This window comes from Fulvia fulva, chromosome 10 (assembly GCF_020509005.1).
Source record: "Fulvia fulva chromosome 10, complete sequence".
In the NCBI taxonomy this organism is placed as follows: Eukaryota; Fungi; Ascomycota; class Dothideomycetes; order Mycosphaerellales; family Mycosphaerellaceae; genus Fulvia; species Fulvia fulva.
Window position 1 is genome coordinate 1,913,273 of NC_063021.1, and position 12,892 is coordinate 1,926,164.

Here is a 12,892-nt window from a genome sequence, read left to right on the forward strand (position 1 = left end):
GTCATACTGCTAGCGCGTCTTGGTGGCCTCAACGCAAGAAACGCCACATGTTGTGCTCCTCTGACAAGGCACATGAGATAAGCCGATGAGGATGACCACACTCAGAAGGATCCATCCTGGATAACATGGCCGTATCCATGCTTTCCGCACTGTTGGGGCACGGAACTACAAAGAGCATGCGCCACTGCGGCTCAGCATCTATCGAGTACCACGGCTTTACGTTCCAACCAACTGCCAGGTTCAATCAGCATTGAGCCGCGGAGATGGGACATCAAAACCTCAATGTCGGCGCCTCGCTATTGAACGCCTATGCATTGCCCTGCGGCATCATGATTGTTCTTAGAGACATTGGAGGCTCGAGTTGGCTCTCGATCATCATACGCCCACCTAAGCGCCTCGCGTGGTACAGCCAAGGCATGCTTGACTGAGCTCTTGGGCGGCGGCAAAGGATTCGATCTGGATGCACGCCAGAGGCACAGCTCCTCCTTCGACATGATAGCTTCCCACCTCATCTCCGCACTGACTGCTTCGACAAGAGCAGTTCTGTTGGATATGTTGCTCAGCTCGAATTGGCAAGAAGACTCTGCGGGCCGATGTGCACAGCGCACGTCGGATGCCACGGCATGCAAGCGGACTGTGCCTCTGTAGTGCATGGAAGCTACTTGGCTGTGTGGTTACTCACTGCGAACGCCACCAACGACGCCAGCAATCTGTGGTTGCGGATGTGCTGGCAGAACGGACGTACGAAGCATGGCCACAGAGCCCTAGATGCTGCCTGCGGAGGGATCATCGTCACGGTGTCGTCGAATACCAACACCAACAAGCTCAGTGATCGCAACGGACATGGAGATCAGCCTCTGCATACCTTGGTTTCCTGCGATGGGACTTGCAGCAAGCTATCCCTTCGGGTCGGTAGCTGGTGGTAGTCGACGAGCCACATCACGCGCGCGCAATGAGCATCGACAAAGAGAAACGAACTAGTAATGATGGCTCGTGGAGAAGAACGATGACCAACTGTCCTGCATTGTGAGGTATGTCTTCCATGTTCGCATGGTAAGGTTGGGCTAGCCAAGCTGGCATGCCACCAACACAATAACCGGTTGTGGCGAAGGGTTGCAGGTGATTCTAGCATGACTCGTCCGTGCCGCACATTCCAGCGCCATCGACCACTTGCACATAATCGCGATCTGTTGGTCTCGTAGGACTTTCAGAAGCCCCTGTCGTGCATCGTGCCATACTCGGGAGGAGCACGATTGTCGCGAATCATTGGGATACCCTCTTTCTCCACCGCAGCCTTGACAGCTTCCCTCTTGACTACCTCGGCCGCGAGCTTGGTCCAGCTGGGATACTGCTTCTCCATGTCGATCTTGAGAAGGTAGCCCCAGCGATACATGACCCAAAGGAAGATATCAGCGACTGTGAAATCGTCGCCAGAGGCGTAAGTGGTCTTGCTATCGGCCAGACGGTTCTCGATCAGGCCGAAGCAGTGATCGACCCAAGTCCTGGCCTTCTGACTGACGCCTTCTTGAGCAGTGGCATTGTCGACGTACCTGCTCCACGTCAGCAAGAGATGCCATGAGATGCCTCCAATGGCATCTCGCCATGCAACGGTCACACGGGCGAGAGACTTACCATTGAGGGCTAAACAAAGCGCCCAGTCCACGCTCGTGTACAGTACCGGACAGCCAGTTGAGCCATTCATACGTACGGATGACTTCGAGGTTGGTCTTGCCAAAGAGATGCTTGTCAGGAGCCAACTGGGAAGTTGCGGTCATGATAGCCGTCGTCTCGGTAATGATTTGATCATCATACTCGAGGATCGGGATTCTCTTCTTCGGGTTGATGTGCTGATACTTCTCAGGAAAGCCGTATGGCGGCTTTGTGATGTCAATGATCAATATTTCGAAGGCCAAACCTGATTCCTGGAGAGCAACATGCGGTGCCAATGAACACGCTCCAGGCGACAGCCACAATCGAAGCTTTACCATGTTTGCAGAAGTGATGTTTGCAAAAGAGGATGGTGTTGTTTTGGTCGCGTTGGCGCGGTCCTGCTGACTTTCTGGAGGAGAACATCACTACTTTCGTGGCGATCTTGTAGGTCTTTTCTCGCTTTTATTACGCCTCTGTCCTGTGGTAGCACAAGGACCACAGTGTGAGTCTGTGTGACAGAGTATATGTCAGGTGGCAGGGGATGGCGGGAAGCAGTGGTACAGTCCTGGGCATGGATTTTACAGCCCCTGTTCTTCCACCTTTCCTCATTAGGAAGGATGTATCCACTGCTTGGCGTAGCTCACCACCTGGTGTGTCCTCCATTGTTGGCTATCACTGCCTCGCAGTGTTCTCGCATACTCTTGCATATACGTTGTATGTCCTCAGGTGTGAGCTTGGCCCATTCTTGATAGTGAGATTGAAGGTAGCAACACCTTCTGAGATGGACATGGATAGCCGGAAGGGGTTGGCGTAAATACAGGGGTTGTAAAAACTATGCCCAGGACTGTACACAGCCGAGGTTCGGGCCGAAATGCCGAAAGTCACATAAGGCAGGTGCCAAGCAGAATGAAGAAACATGTGAGAGGGAACTGAGAGGAAATCACTGCCAAAGAAAGGTATCATTCTGTTAACAACTATCGCCAGAGTCTATTGTGTGGGCGATATCCGGGGTCAGAGCAAATCACAACCGGTCAACGCCTTGACGCCAGCACGAACAGGAAGCCTAAATGCACCATCCTCCACCTCGTCATGCCCGTTCCTCAGAAGTTGGTCCAGCCTTCACAAACGCTGCTGCCGCCGTGAGCATTGCTTTGACTTCGCCTAGTATCTGTCCGATGTGCCAGTAGGTACTATCGTACACTGGAATGCTGTTGGGGTCGAAGGAAAGGGCAATGTCGACCAAGCGGTCTAGCTTGGCCACATCATCAGCGACTGTCTGCAGAGTAGCCCCATCGTATCGGACATAGCATTCTCCGATGGCTTTCACGAGCTCGTCAATCGCTTGCTGTTTGATGTGGAAGCGACCGTCTCGCGAGACTTCAGAGGAGGCGAGCGCCCGGGACAGTAACTGCGAGCTGTCCTCCACATGGCTTTTGCTAGGGCTGGACATTGATCCGGGTGGGCGACGCAGGTATCGTTCGAGATTGGATTGGTCAGGTACCTCCGGTCAAATGTAAAGTGGTCGTGGAGTAAAAAGCACTGTGAGGAATGTCGGTGCAGTTCACCATGGAGAGTTTGGTGGCTGAACTCTTATATAAACTCCCAGACTTTGCTCGCAGACAATGCTTTGTCTTTGAGGTGTCGTGTGCTCCGAGCTGTTGGTAGTCCAGACTGTACATTCACTAGCATGTGAACGCTATGCCCGTCCCTTACGCAAGGGCCACAAGGAAGCTCGATCTCTGGCAGACCCTCTATGTCGTCTGGAGCACAAATGGTCTTCAAGATATGAAGACGTCGATGCGATCTGGGGTAAGAGCGGCGCACGAGAGAATGGGTGGCCTCGGCGATGATACTAGGACAACTGTCACTTGTGAAGAAAAGGGTTGACGTAATCTTGCTCTGGCATTTATTACAGGACGTATATCGACAAGATGCAGTGAAGATATGAGAACTGACTCGAAAGGCCCACAGCGTGCAGAGAAGTCTATCTTTCTACCAACACGAACCGCCAGTCTCCAATCGAGGGCGCCGATCTGCCTCAGAACCCAACACCTGAACGCCAAGACGTCTACCCATCATGGGTGTTCCTCTCCCCAAGCTCCGTCGGAACAATCGTCTCAGCTATGGTCGCGATCATGCCCTTCACCACAGTCAGTTCAACTCCAATACGCTGATACCCAACATGGTCTGAAGGGGCCTCTTCTACGAGGTCAACTGCCGTTTTGACCGCGACGGCAACATCAACAAGCCCCTCAATAGATACCATGAGACTGCTGAGATTGAATGCGGTTGGCTCAGTCTTATCGCCTATGCTGTCCAGAGCAGTATGCATCCTGGTCGCGAGGTTGCCACGCTCAGTCAGGGAATGAACTCCCCGGCAAAAAGCCACCTTGAGAGCGATCTCAATGATGAGCGTACGACACATCGCGGCGAGATCCAGTGGAAGTGCGAGACTTTCGCTTTCGTTGGAATCCTGTATGTCGTTGCCACCAGCACCATCGTCTTCTGGGTTCTCGTCATCGTACTCAATGAGCAGCTCTCTGTCCAGGGGGCAGGTATTTGCGTCCTCCAACCACTCTTGAATACATCCTCGGCAGAAGATGTGTTCGCCTCTGCAAGGTAATTGGACTGCGTCTGTAAAGGGCTCGTAGCAGATCGAACAAGAGCTTCCAGCTGAAACAAATTGGCTTGGAGCAGGAAGTTCTCTGACGTAGTCGTCGATGGTTGGCATCTTATTGCTTTTGTGAGATGATACCTTGAGTGCTGCGGTGTACACAGGATAGACTATTGATATCAAAGATTTTGGCGGGCCAAAGTGGTGATGTTTGTCCTGAGACTTTGATCAAAGGGAAGCATGTTCAGCTTCCTTGTGTGTTGTGTCTTACCTGCTCTACGACACAATGTGTTCATTCACTCTATAGCGCTAATTCATTCTGATCGGCCATTGTCGACCACAGAACTCATTCACTTTGCAAGTGAACGGCGCTGCTGCAGAGACAGGCTCCCGACAAGCGCTTCGCTTTCGACTGGACGAAAATGGTCTGCTCGGCTATTGGATGCGTCCTCACATGGCTCAGGCGTGTCAGTGTAAGCATCGAGGGCACTTTCTGCACCAATTTCCCGGGAAATACCAATTGGCTACACGCTGATGGTAGAGGCATCTCGCCTCGGTTGGGAACCGACAACTCTGAACCCAAAAGTCAATACATCGTGGAAGGAGGAGATTAAAACGAGCAAGGTTTATCAAAGCAAGTGCTTCATTCTGTTAACAGCTATAGCCAGGTTTCCAATCTATGGGCGAGATACAAAAGCAAATCCCAACGCCTCGATGCCGAATTATACAACGCAAGCAAGACGCAAAAGCAACCCCCCATCGTTCACGGGCCCTCACTCACTAGGACTCCTCCTGCTGAGCGCTGGCGGTAGCTCTCTCGAACCTTGCTGTCAGCCTTCCCATGGCATTCAGCACAGGCTGATAGCTCTGCCAGTGACCAGTTCCCCTTCCTTCCTCGACGCGAGCAAGTACCTCATCAACCTTACCTTGAAGACCTTCGCAGCTGGCAACAGCCTCCGTCCAGATGGAAGGCCACGTCACGCATACCGCTTGGAAGAGGTGGATCACCGCTGCGAGGGCCTCCATAATTGCGGTGCCAAGTTCGTGCGAAGGGAGGTGACTGAGGTCCTGGTAGGCGCCTATGGCCATGTGCCCCATTTGGAGCAGTGCAAAGTTTATCGAGACCCGGAACGCATCTAGGCGTTCCTGCTCATCAGCTCCGTCATCGTCGTGGAAGAGACGCTGTCTATCGGATGGACAGGTGTTGTTGCCAGGCTCTTATAGCCATCCGACGATGCATTCTCGACAGTAGATGTGGCCGAAATCACATGGGAGCTGCACAGGATCAGTCAGTGTTTCGTAGCAAATGGAGCATTGGGTGTCTGATGGTAGTAGTGGGTTGGGAACAGACAGACCTTCGAGAACTTCCTCGCGGGTCGGCATGGTGTGGTGGTTGCGGTTTGGTCGGTGAGTTTGACCGGCTCTGACTTTTGTGGTGCTGACTTCTGGATCTGGTCGTTTGGTTCGACAGAAGCGCTGTTCTATCGGTGGATAGTCAGTAGAGAAGCCGGTCTGCTTTTCGGTCCACGAGGCAGGAAGTTCGTATTTAAGGCCCTTTGAGACCGTCATCCTGGCACAATGCCTTGTGTTGGTGGTCCATTCTGACCCATGGCCAGATAATGGGTGCAACAGCACGTGGATGTCGATAATGCCCTTTGTCTCCTTTGTCCCGTCAATTCACAATGCCCTTGTCTACAACCTCAAGTGCAGATAAAAGGGTTCACTCGCCCTCGATACTTTCCTCTCCTCAGCAGCCCACCAGCCAGCGTCCACTCCACCCACCGTTCCAATCCCGACTTGGAACGTCTCAACGTCGTCCTCTGTCTCGTCCAACAATTCCTCCATCTCAAGCACATCCCAAGTCTTCAGGTAAGCTTCCCGTGCAAAGATGTGTGTAATTGAGACAGTCTACCACAGTGCCTGCCAGCACTACGACAAGCGATTCGTGGGTGAGTGCGTTGTGCGAACAACACAAAAGGGTTACGCCCAGGGCTGTTTCAACAAAACAGACTTCGGCGTCAGCTCAGCTAACGGCTATTGCAGGACATGCATTGCTGCTCTTCTTCCATCATCCGGTTCTTCCGCATCGTCGTCTTCATTCAGCGGGTCTGCTTGGAGCGATGAGAGTGCCGGGAGCTCGGCTGTCAGCAGTGCGTGCACTTCGAGACGAAACAGCTTCTGTTCGTCGCAGAGCAGCGATAGTGAGTGTGCCAGGAGGGCGCTTTCCAATCTTCACTGGCGGGCTTTTGCACCTGAGGTCAGCAGGCCGACCAGCATGTATGCAAAGCAGCCGTCGTCGAAGCAAAAGGGTGGTCTGCTCAAGTCCTCTTCTGAGGAGTAATGGTAAGTACTGTATGAAATTACTAACATGGGTGTAGGATTATCTGATATTGCGGAATAACAGTTGTCGGGACTGTTGGAGGTCAGGTAATTTTGGCTGTAAGTTACTAGGCTGTAGCGAACAATGAACACTCACTGATCATCTGAACTCTTTTCTCCTACTTCCTTTGTCCCTTATCTTATGCTCAGATCTATAGGTCATAATGCATCATTGTCGTCACTCATCAAACGAGCCTTCCTTCAGGCGCATCCTCGTTCCGTACGAGTAAGGTCTGACCTTGCTCGGAACTGTGTTCAAGCTGAATGCTACCACGGCCGGCACGAAACTTCTGGATCAGCTCAGGAGCACGTATACCCCAATGCCAGAGCAAGCCAGCCAAGAAGCCCACGGCATCGTTTTTGAAGGCCAGGCATCCAGCCACAGTGATCAGCATAACCATCCAGCGATCTTTGCTTTCTTGTTCCGTGGCTTCACGAGACCTACGAGCGGGTCGACTGTCTTCTGCATCTTCTTCTGCCTGCTCCCAGAGATCCCTTGACTCACCGACATGCTGTCCGACTTTAGCCAGTTCGACTCCCGCAGCCAAGACCATAATGCCAAGCAGACTTTTCGGAAAGCGTTGCAGCAGAGGGATTATTGCTTCGCCCACAAAGAGGCCAAGGATGAACTTGAACAAGCCCAGAACGATAATGCTGGAGCCACTCCTTGCACCAAATCGACACTGTCCAGCTAGTCCTCCAGACCCGTGGCATATCGGCATGGCCCCGAACCATGGTCCGATGAGGTTCGCGATAGCCACAGAAAAGCCTACCGCTGTCGTCGTCGGTGTTGGCGGGAATGTGGGAAACAAGCTCGCTGACAGACTGGTTACGGCAAGTATACTGTTCAACGTCGTCAACGGCAGCTGGGGAATCGCAGCGTCGATAGCGCCGACTCTCCAAGCATCGCCCTTTGGCACGAATGGCGACGGATGCCAGATACCAGCCGTGAAGTCACCAGTCGTGTCCGAGCTAGGTATCACCGCTCCTGCCGTGATCAAGCCTGCAGCAAAGACAATCAAAGCATACGGTATCCTCGGAGCCAGAGCCGCCGCCACAAGGAATAGGAACGCCACAATCGCCAGAAGACGATTGTCCCAGCCCGGCTGGATCCATCCAAGCGGTTTGATCAACGTAGTTCCAGCCGATATCACTAAGCTCAGTCCCGCGCCAACCTGAATACCCTTTACAACCGGTATCGGCACAACACGATGCAACCACTTAAGCAATCCAGTCGCGCTCAGCACGAAGACCGCAACACCCATCACGATCCCGGCAGCGGCTGTCTCCTGCTTCGTGAAGTTTTGGGAGATCGCTACGGCAGCGATTGCCTTCATCGGCTGAACCTGTGAACATAAGGGTGTTAGCCATACTCGAGAAGCATGTGGCAGTGTCTTAGCCCATGGTGTAAGTCGTGACGTAAACCGCCTCGTGCAGCACGTCTGCCGCACGCTTCAAGATGGTCTAAATCACTGCTCGACGACTAACGTACCGGCAACGGAATGCCGAAGAACATGCCAGTAAAGACATTCGCAAGGCCAGAGAAGACAAGAGTGCTGCCAAGGTTGATGGATCCATTCAGGGTCATCGCGATCATCAAAGGAAGCAGTGTACCCAGGTCGCCTAACGACCCAGAGAGTTCCGCCAGCGGAGCTTTGCGTAGTGTTTTCAGGTTGTGCTCGTTGATGGCTTTGAGGTTCGCTCGCCAGGAAGCCATGGTGGAGGACTGTTCAATTGTTTCTGTTTAGGATGTGAAAGCTGGAAATGTAGGATATCATGAATGAAGCAAGAACGCCGCGACTATGCAAATGATGAAGTGATGAGGGTGTCACATGTTGAGGTTGTCGGATGATGGTGTGTTGAACAGGATGACGAAGCGTGGTGAAGTGTCAGCGCGGGAGGTGGGCCGGCTTTCGGCGTGGGTCGAAGACGTGGGATATTTCGACAGAGGTACAACGCAATGATATGAGAATGCCGATGACATTCACTTTGTCTTTGAACATGACGGTAGGCGGTTCTTCATGCTATTATGCTATTCCAGGAGCGTTTAGCCCAGCCCTCCAACTTTCATGCCTCTACTCCATATGCTCAGCTCGTGATATTGTACCCTCTGCCAGTCATCGCACCAAAATCACCCTCAACGGTAAATACGGAAGCACTTCGCAATGCGGTCGAGATCGACTAGTCGCAGTCCCTTGAAACGTTCAGCCTGTGCAATCTCTTGGACCATGCCCTCTGCCTTGGGGATGATCCTCTCCTCTTCTGCCGTCAACTTCCAGGAACCGGGCTTGAATGTGCTCCTTGATCTCGGCTGTGTGGTAATGTGAAGTGACGGGTATCCACCGTAGCGAGCGTCGGTGGTGTCATCGCGGGACGCGTCTAGGTAGATGATAGGACAGACGTGGAATGTGATGTCTCTGATGATTGCAGCGTGTCCAACGTCTCGCATGCCTTTCATGACACCGCGCTGGATGCCGAGTGTACCAGCACGAAAGTGCTCGGACTTAGAATTAGAGTAACGAGCAATAGAGTGACGCACGCCGAACTTGTTGGCGTTGCTTCCGATGATGAGTCTGAAGCTGCAGTCCGAGAACAGCACGGGCAGAGACTCCTCGCGGACGAGCTTCGAGACTGCAGTGATGGCTGGCTGCTTGAAGTCGCGTAGGTTGCGCGCTTGAGGCCATTTCCGGGCTGCACTGCGTACGAGTAGATGCGTGTGCGTAGCTCTGCCGGCAGATCCATGAAGCGGAAGACCTGTAAGTCGTTAGGCTGCCTGTCTGGGAAGGTCATAGCATTGCTGACCTTCTTTGGGTCCAGAGGTTCTTCGACAAGGGAAGCCCGAACTCGAGGTGTGGCCTCGAGAGTCTTCTCCTTGACAAAGGTACCGGAGATGTTGAAACCATTCTCAGTCGCGTCGCTCGTCTCCTCTGCCGACATGAAGCGACCGCTTCTGCGAGTTGGAGCTGAGCCGATTGCCATGTTGATGATGTGTCGTAATCAGTTCGGTAGTGGTTGTGGGTAGGGTGATGTTGCGGCAAGGGAAAATGGCGGTGTTCTCGGTTGCTGTTTGTGTCGAATTGGAAGAGAATCAGCACATGAAGTAGTGCGAGGATCAGAGGCAAAAGTGTGCAAAGTCAAGGCCCGCCAAGCACGGACATATCTGCCGCGCGTGTTCGTTCCGCACAACCACGCGCTCAGCGCCTTCACTCACTGCGCGTCTTAAATCAGGGCCTAGTAGCCAATCTGCTCAATCACCTCCAGCGAGTTCAGGAAAGCACACCGCTCTCGCAGTTTCTCCTGCAGCATAACAGCTCGCGCCGAGTCACTTCCATCTGGGCCAGCATAACCCTCATCTGGACCACCTATGACATAGACCCCGAGATTCTGGTCGTCAGAATCAGCAGTCTCCCATTCTTGGAGTGTATTCTTGCCTGGAATGGATAGACGACCAAGCGCCGCAAAGGAGCTCCACGATCGGCTCTCCCTCCTTTGCAATGCATAATCAGCCGGCGTCGGCTCAATGTGAAAGTCATAGATGTCGTAGTGGCTGAAGTTGCCGAACATATACGCGACTTCAGAAGTATGGATCACTCCTAGACCGTAAAAGCCGTCGTCTTCCAGTATCGGTGTGAGTATTGTTTGGTGTTGCGTGTAATAATAGAAGTTATTGCCAGCTTTCGCCAACGCTCGTCCAGAGAAGAAGGGCTGACTTGTCAGTCCGCTGTCGCGAAGGATACGAGCTGCTCTATAGAACTGAGCGTCATGTTTTATCGTGCCGTTCGCGAAGGGTTCCGTGCGGAAGTCAGTGACTGGATACAGCCCGAGGAGCCCGTGGAGGTTGCCTTGTGAGAAGCCTGGTAAAAAACCTCGGAAGACATCGTAGACATCGGTGGCACTACTTGGAGCTGGGTCCAGGAAGATGGCTGTATCATCCTCGCACCAGCCCGTGATCACGGAGATGTTGTTAAAGCGTCCTGTAGTGATCATATCAGATGGCGGCGCTGGGAGGAACTGCACGAGTCAGTAGACGCTCGAGATCAGATCACGGGAGGCAGCTTACGTCTCCATCAACCACGGGCAACCACACGTCGCCAACATTGTGACTTGTATCCGCTAGGTAGACATTGGTTTGTGCTTGTAGAAGCTGCTCCATACCTAAGCCTCTCAAGCACTCAATAGTGGCGGCGGACGGCTGGTCATGGGATGTGCATTCAGTGTTGTTGACAATGACATTGCGCACAGCATCACGGGTGTAGTTCCCCGTGATACCCGCCTCGAGCGCCTGGCTTTGACAAATTGCCCTGTGAAATGGAGCTGGCTTTCTGGCGCCATACGCTAGTATCTGCGTTCCGACAGCAAGACCACCCGGAGACTGGCCATGAATTGTAGTGTTGTCTGAGTCGCCTCCAAAGCCTGCAATGTTCTACTGAACCCATTCGAGAGCCAGGCGTTGGACTCCAAGTCCAGCGTTTTCTGACCCTTCAGCTCTCAAAGCGTCCAACTGTCCGAATCCAAAAATGCCGACTCTATAATTGATGCTCACGTGAATGACAGGATGTCCATTCGCGACACTTTCCAGGGGATCAGGCCACCCGGCTGCGATACTGGGTCGTCCTTTGATGCTGCAATGAAGCTCCCGCCATAGATGTACACCATGACGGGCAGCTTCGCGGACGCTGTGGTGCCATTTGGTCTCGCAATATTGAGCGGCAAGCAGTCTTCGGAGATTTCTGTTATATTGCCAAGGTAGAGTGGCAGAAGCCGAGCGCCTTTTTCTTGCGGACATGCTGGGCCAGCATTTGTGGCTTGGAGAACGCTTCCGGCCCAGGGGACATGAGGTCGTGGCGGTTTGATTCGATGCGCACCAGATGTGTCTTCTCCAAAGCGAACTCCAAGGAAGATCTCCGTGCGGTCCCGATAGATTCCTTCGTAGGTCACATTGTGGCAAGTAGTAGCATTCGGAGGAGCGATGGCAAGGGCAACCCCAGCCAGGGCCCTGAAGAGCAATGCCCTCGTAGTGAGGTTTTATTCAGAAGGAGAGGTGTCAAAGCCAACGTGGATGGGAACACACTCCAAGTGACTGACGTGCAAAAGCATGGACCGCAGAACCATTAAATCCCGGTCAACGGGCAAGCCGAGGGTAGAACTATGTAGTCGGAGATGAATATGAGATGTACGCAGCTGTTCTATATGAAGCGCAATGGACTCCGGATGAAGACGAGGAGCCTCAAACCTACGCTCGTACCTGACGCGTTGATGTCGATCGCTCCTACTTGATGCATTGCGGGAAGCTTGCCGGAAAGAGCCTCTGTGTGGGTCCGATTGCAGGCAGTCCAGGACGACGATGCTGCCCGCCTGCAATACATGTACGTTGAATGGTCGGTGGTATCGAAACAGTGTGGTATCGAAGCTTGATTGTACGCTATTCATTGCTGAGTCATCCTTCAGGCATATGCGCTGCTGAAAGCCTCGACGATAACTTCCTCGCCCGCCAACACCTTCACCATGTCGGAAAACATTCCTGAGTCGAGACCGACCTCCATCTCCTCGAAGTCGCATCGTCCGACCAAGAAGCGAGCTCTTACTCCTTCAACCGCGCAGTCTGCTCGGGTCGAAGCTCTCTTCGCCAACCCAGATCGCGCAGACACTGCTCTCGCGCTCGGTCCAAAGGGCAAATCAGTAGCCGCGCCGCCAGAGATTGTCGCCAATGTGCAAGGATCTTCGGCCGGTGCTGGAAGCGGAGAATTTCACGTCTACAAGGCGAGTCGAAGGCGCGAGTATGAGCGACTGCGGGCGATGGACGAGGAGGTGCGGGAGGAAGACGCGGAGAAAGAGTTCCAGAAGCAGAAAGAGGAGAGGGAGAAGAAAGACGACGAGAAGTTGAGCAAGAATCGTGCCAAGCGGGAGAAGGCGAAAATGAGGTCGCAGAAGAAGAAGGCGGGTGGAGATGCGGCGGAGGGTGGAAAGCAGGGGAATGGAGACGGCGTCAAGAAGAAGCTGGGTCCTGCGAAGATTGCGCCGCAAAGCAATGGCACTGCTGAAGATGCGTATGCGGATGGGAGTGAGCAAGCAGTGCCGGAGGAAGTCGGCATCACCATTCACGACGACGATTGAGGGACAGATGGTCAAAGATGTGAGGGATAAACGTCGCCTGGATCCTGATACAAAGCCTTCGAATGCATTATCAGGCACCGGCGTTCATTACGTGCTCCGAGATACCGTCGATACCAGTCTAGGGCCTTACCTTAT

General features: G+C 53.3%; 7 protein-coding genes across 7 annotated transcripts; 1 reads left to right on the forward strand and 6 right to left on the reverse strand.

The window, feature by feature from the left end:
• Nucleotides 1-1,207: 1,207 nt before the first annotated feature.
• Nucleotides 1,208-1,988, reverse strand: CLAFUR5_12098 (Glutathione S-transferase; the record flags this gene model as incomplete). The annotated part of the gene is made up of 2 exons (XM_047911246.1): nt 1,208-1,550; nt 1,633-1,988. The coding sequence occupies 2 exons, from the start codon at nt 1,986-1,988 to the stop codon at nt 1,208-1,210; spliced, it is 699 nt and encodes a 232-aa protein (XP_047767083.1).
• Nucleotides 1,989-2,737: 749 nt separating this feature from the next.
• On the reverse strand, nt 2,738-3,100 carry CLAFUR5_12099 (uncharacterized protein; the record flags this gene model as incomplete). The annotated part of the gene is made up of 1 exon (XM_047911247.1): nt 2,738-3,100. The coding sequence occupies one exon, from the start codon at nt 3,098-3,100 to the stop codon at nt 2,738-2,740; it is 363 nt and encodes a 120-aa protein (XP_047767084.1).
• Nucleotides 3,101-3,718: 618 nt separating this feature from the next.
• CLAFUR5_12100 (uncharacterized protein) lies at nt 3,719-4,381 on the reverse strand (the record flags this gene model as incomplete). Its single annotated transcript, XM_047911248.1, has 1 exon — nt 3,719-4,381. One exon carries the CDS (start codon nt 4,379-4,381, stop codon nt 3,719-3,721), a length of 663 nt encoding a protein of 220 aa, XP_047767555.1.
• A 2,447-nt stretch (nt 4,382-6,828) lies between these two features.
• Nucleotides 6,829-8,360, reverse strand: CLAFUR5_12101 (Molybdate transporter 1; the record flags this gene model as incomplete). Its single annotated transcript, XM_047911249.1, has 2 exons — nt 6,829-7,989; nt 8,136-8,360. 2 exons carry the CDS (start codon nt 8,358-8,360, stop codon nt 6,829-6,831), a joined length of 1,386 nt encoding a protein of 461 aa, XP_047767556.1.
• A 420-nt stretch (nt 8,361-8,780) lies between these two features.
• On the reverse strand, nt 8,781-9,622 carry CLAFUR5_20189 (uncharacterized protein; the record flags this gene model as incomplete). The annotated part of the gene is made up of 2 exons (XM_059463026.1): nt 8,781-9,290; nt 9,341-9,622. 2 exons carry the CDS (start codon nt 9,620-9,622, stop codon nt 8,781-8,783), a joined length of 792 nt encoding a protein of 263 aa, XP_059319131.1.
• A 252-nt stretch (nt 9,623-9,874) lies between these two features.
• On the reverse strand, nt 9,875-10,796 carry CLAFUR5_12102 (Secreted lipase; the record flags this gene model as incomplete). Its single annotated transcript, XM_047911250.1, has 2 exons — nt 9,875-10,654; nt 10,704-10,796. The coding sequence occupies 2 exons, from the start codon at nt 10,794-10,796 to the stop codon at nt 9,875-9,877; spliced, it is 873 nt and encodes a 290-aa protein (XP_047767557.1).
• A 1,352-nt stretch (nt 10,797-12,148) lies between these two features.
• Nucleotides 12,149-12,757, forward strand: CLAFUR5_12103 (PRKR-interacting protein 1; the record flags this gene model as incomplete). The annotated part of the gene is made up of 1 exon (XM_047911251.1): nt 12,149-12,757. The coding sequence occupies one exon, from the start codon at nt 12,149-12,151 to the stop codon at nt 12,755-12,757; it is 609 nt and encodes a 202-aa protein (XP_047767118.1).
• Nucleotides 12,758-12,892: the final 135 nt, after the last annotated feature.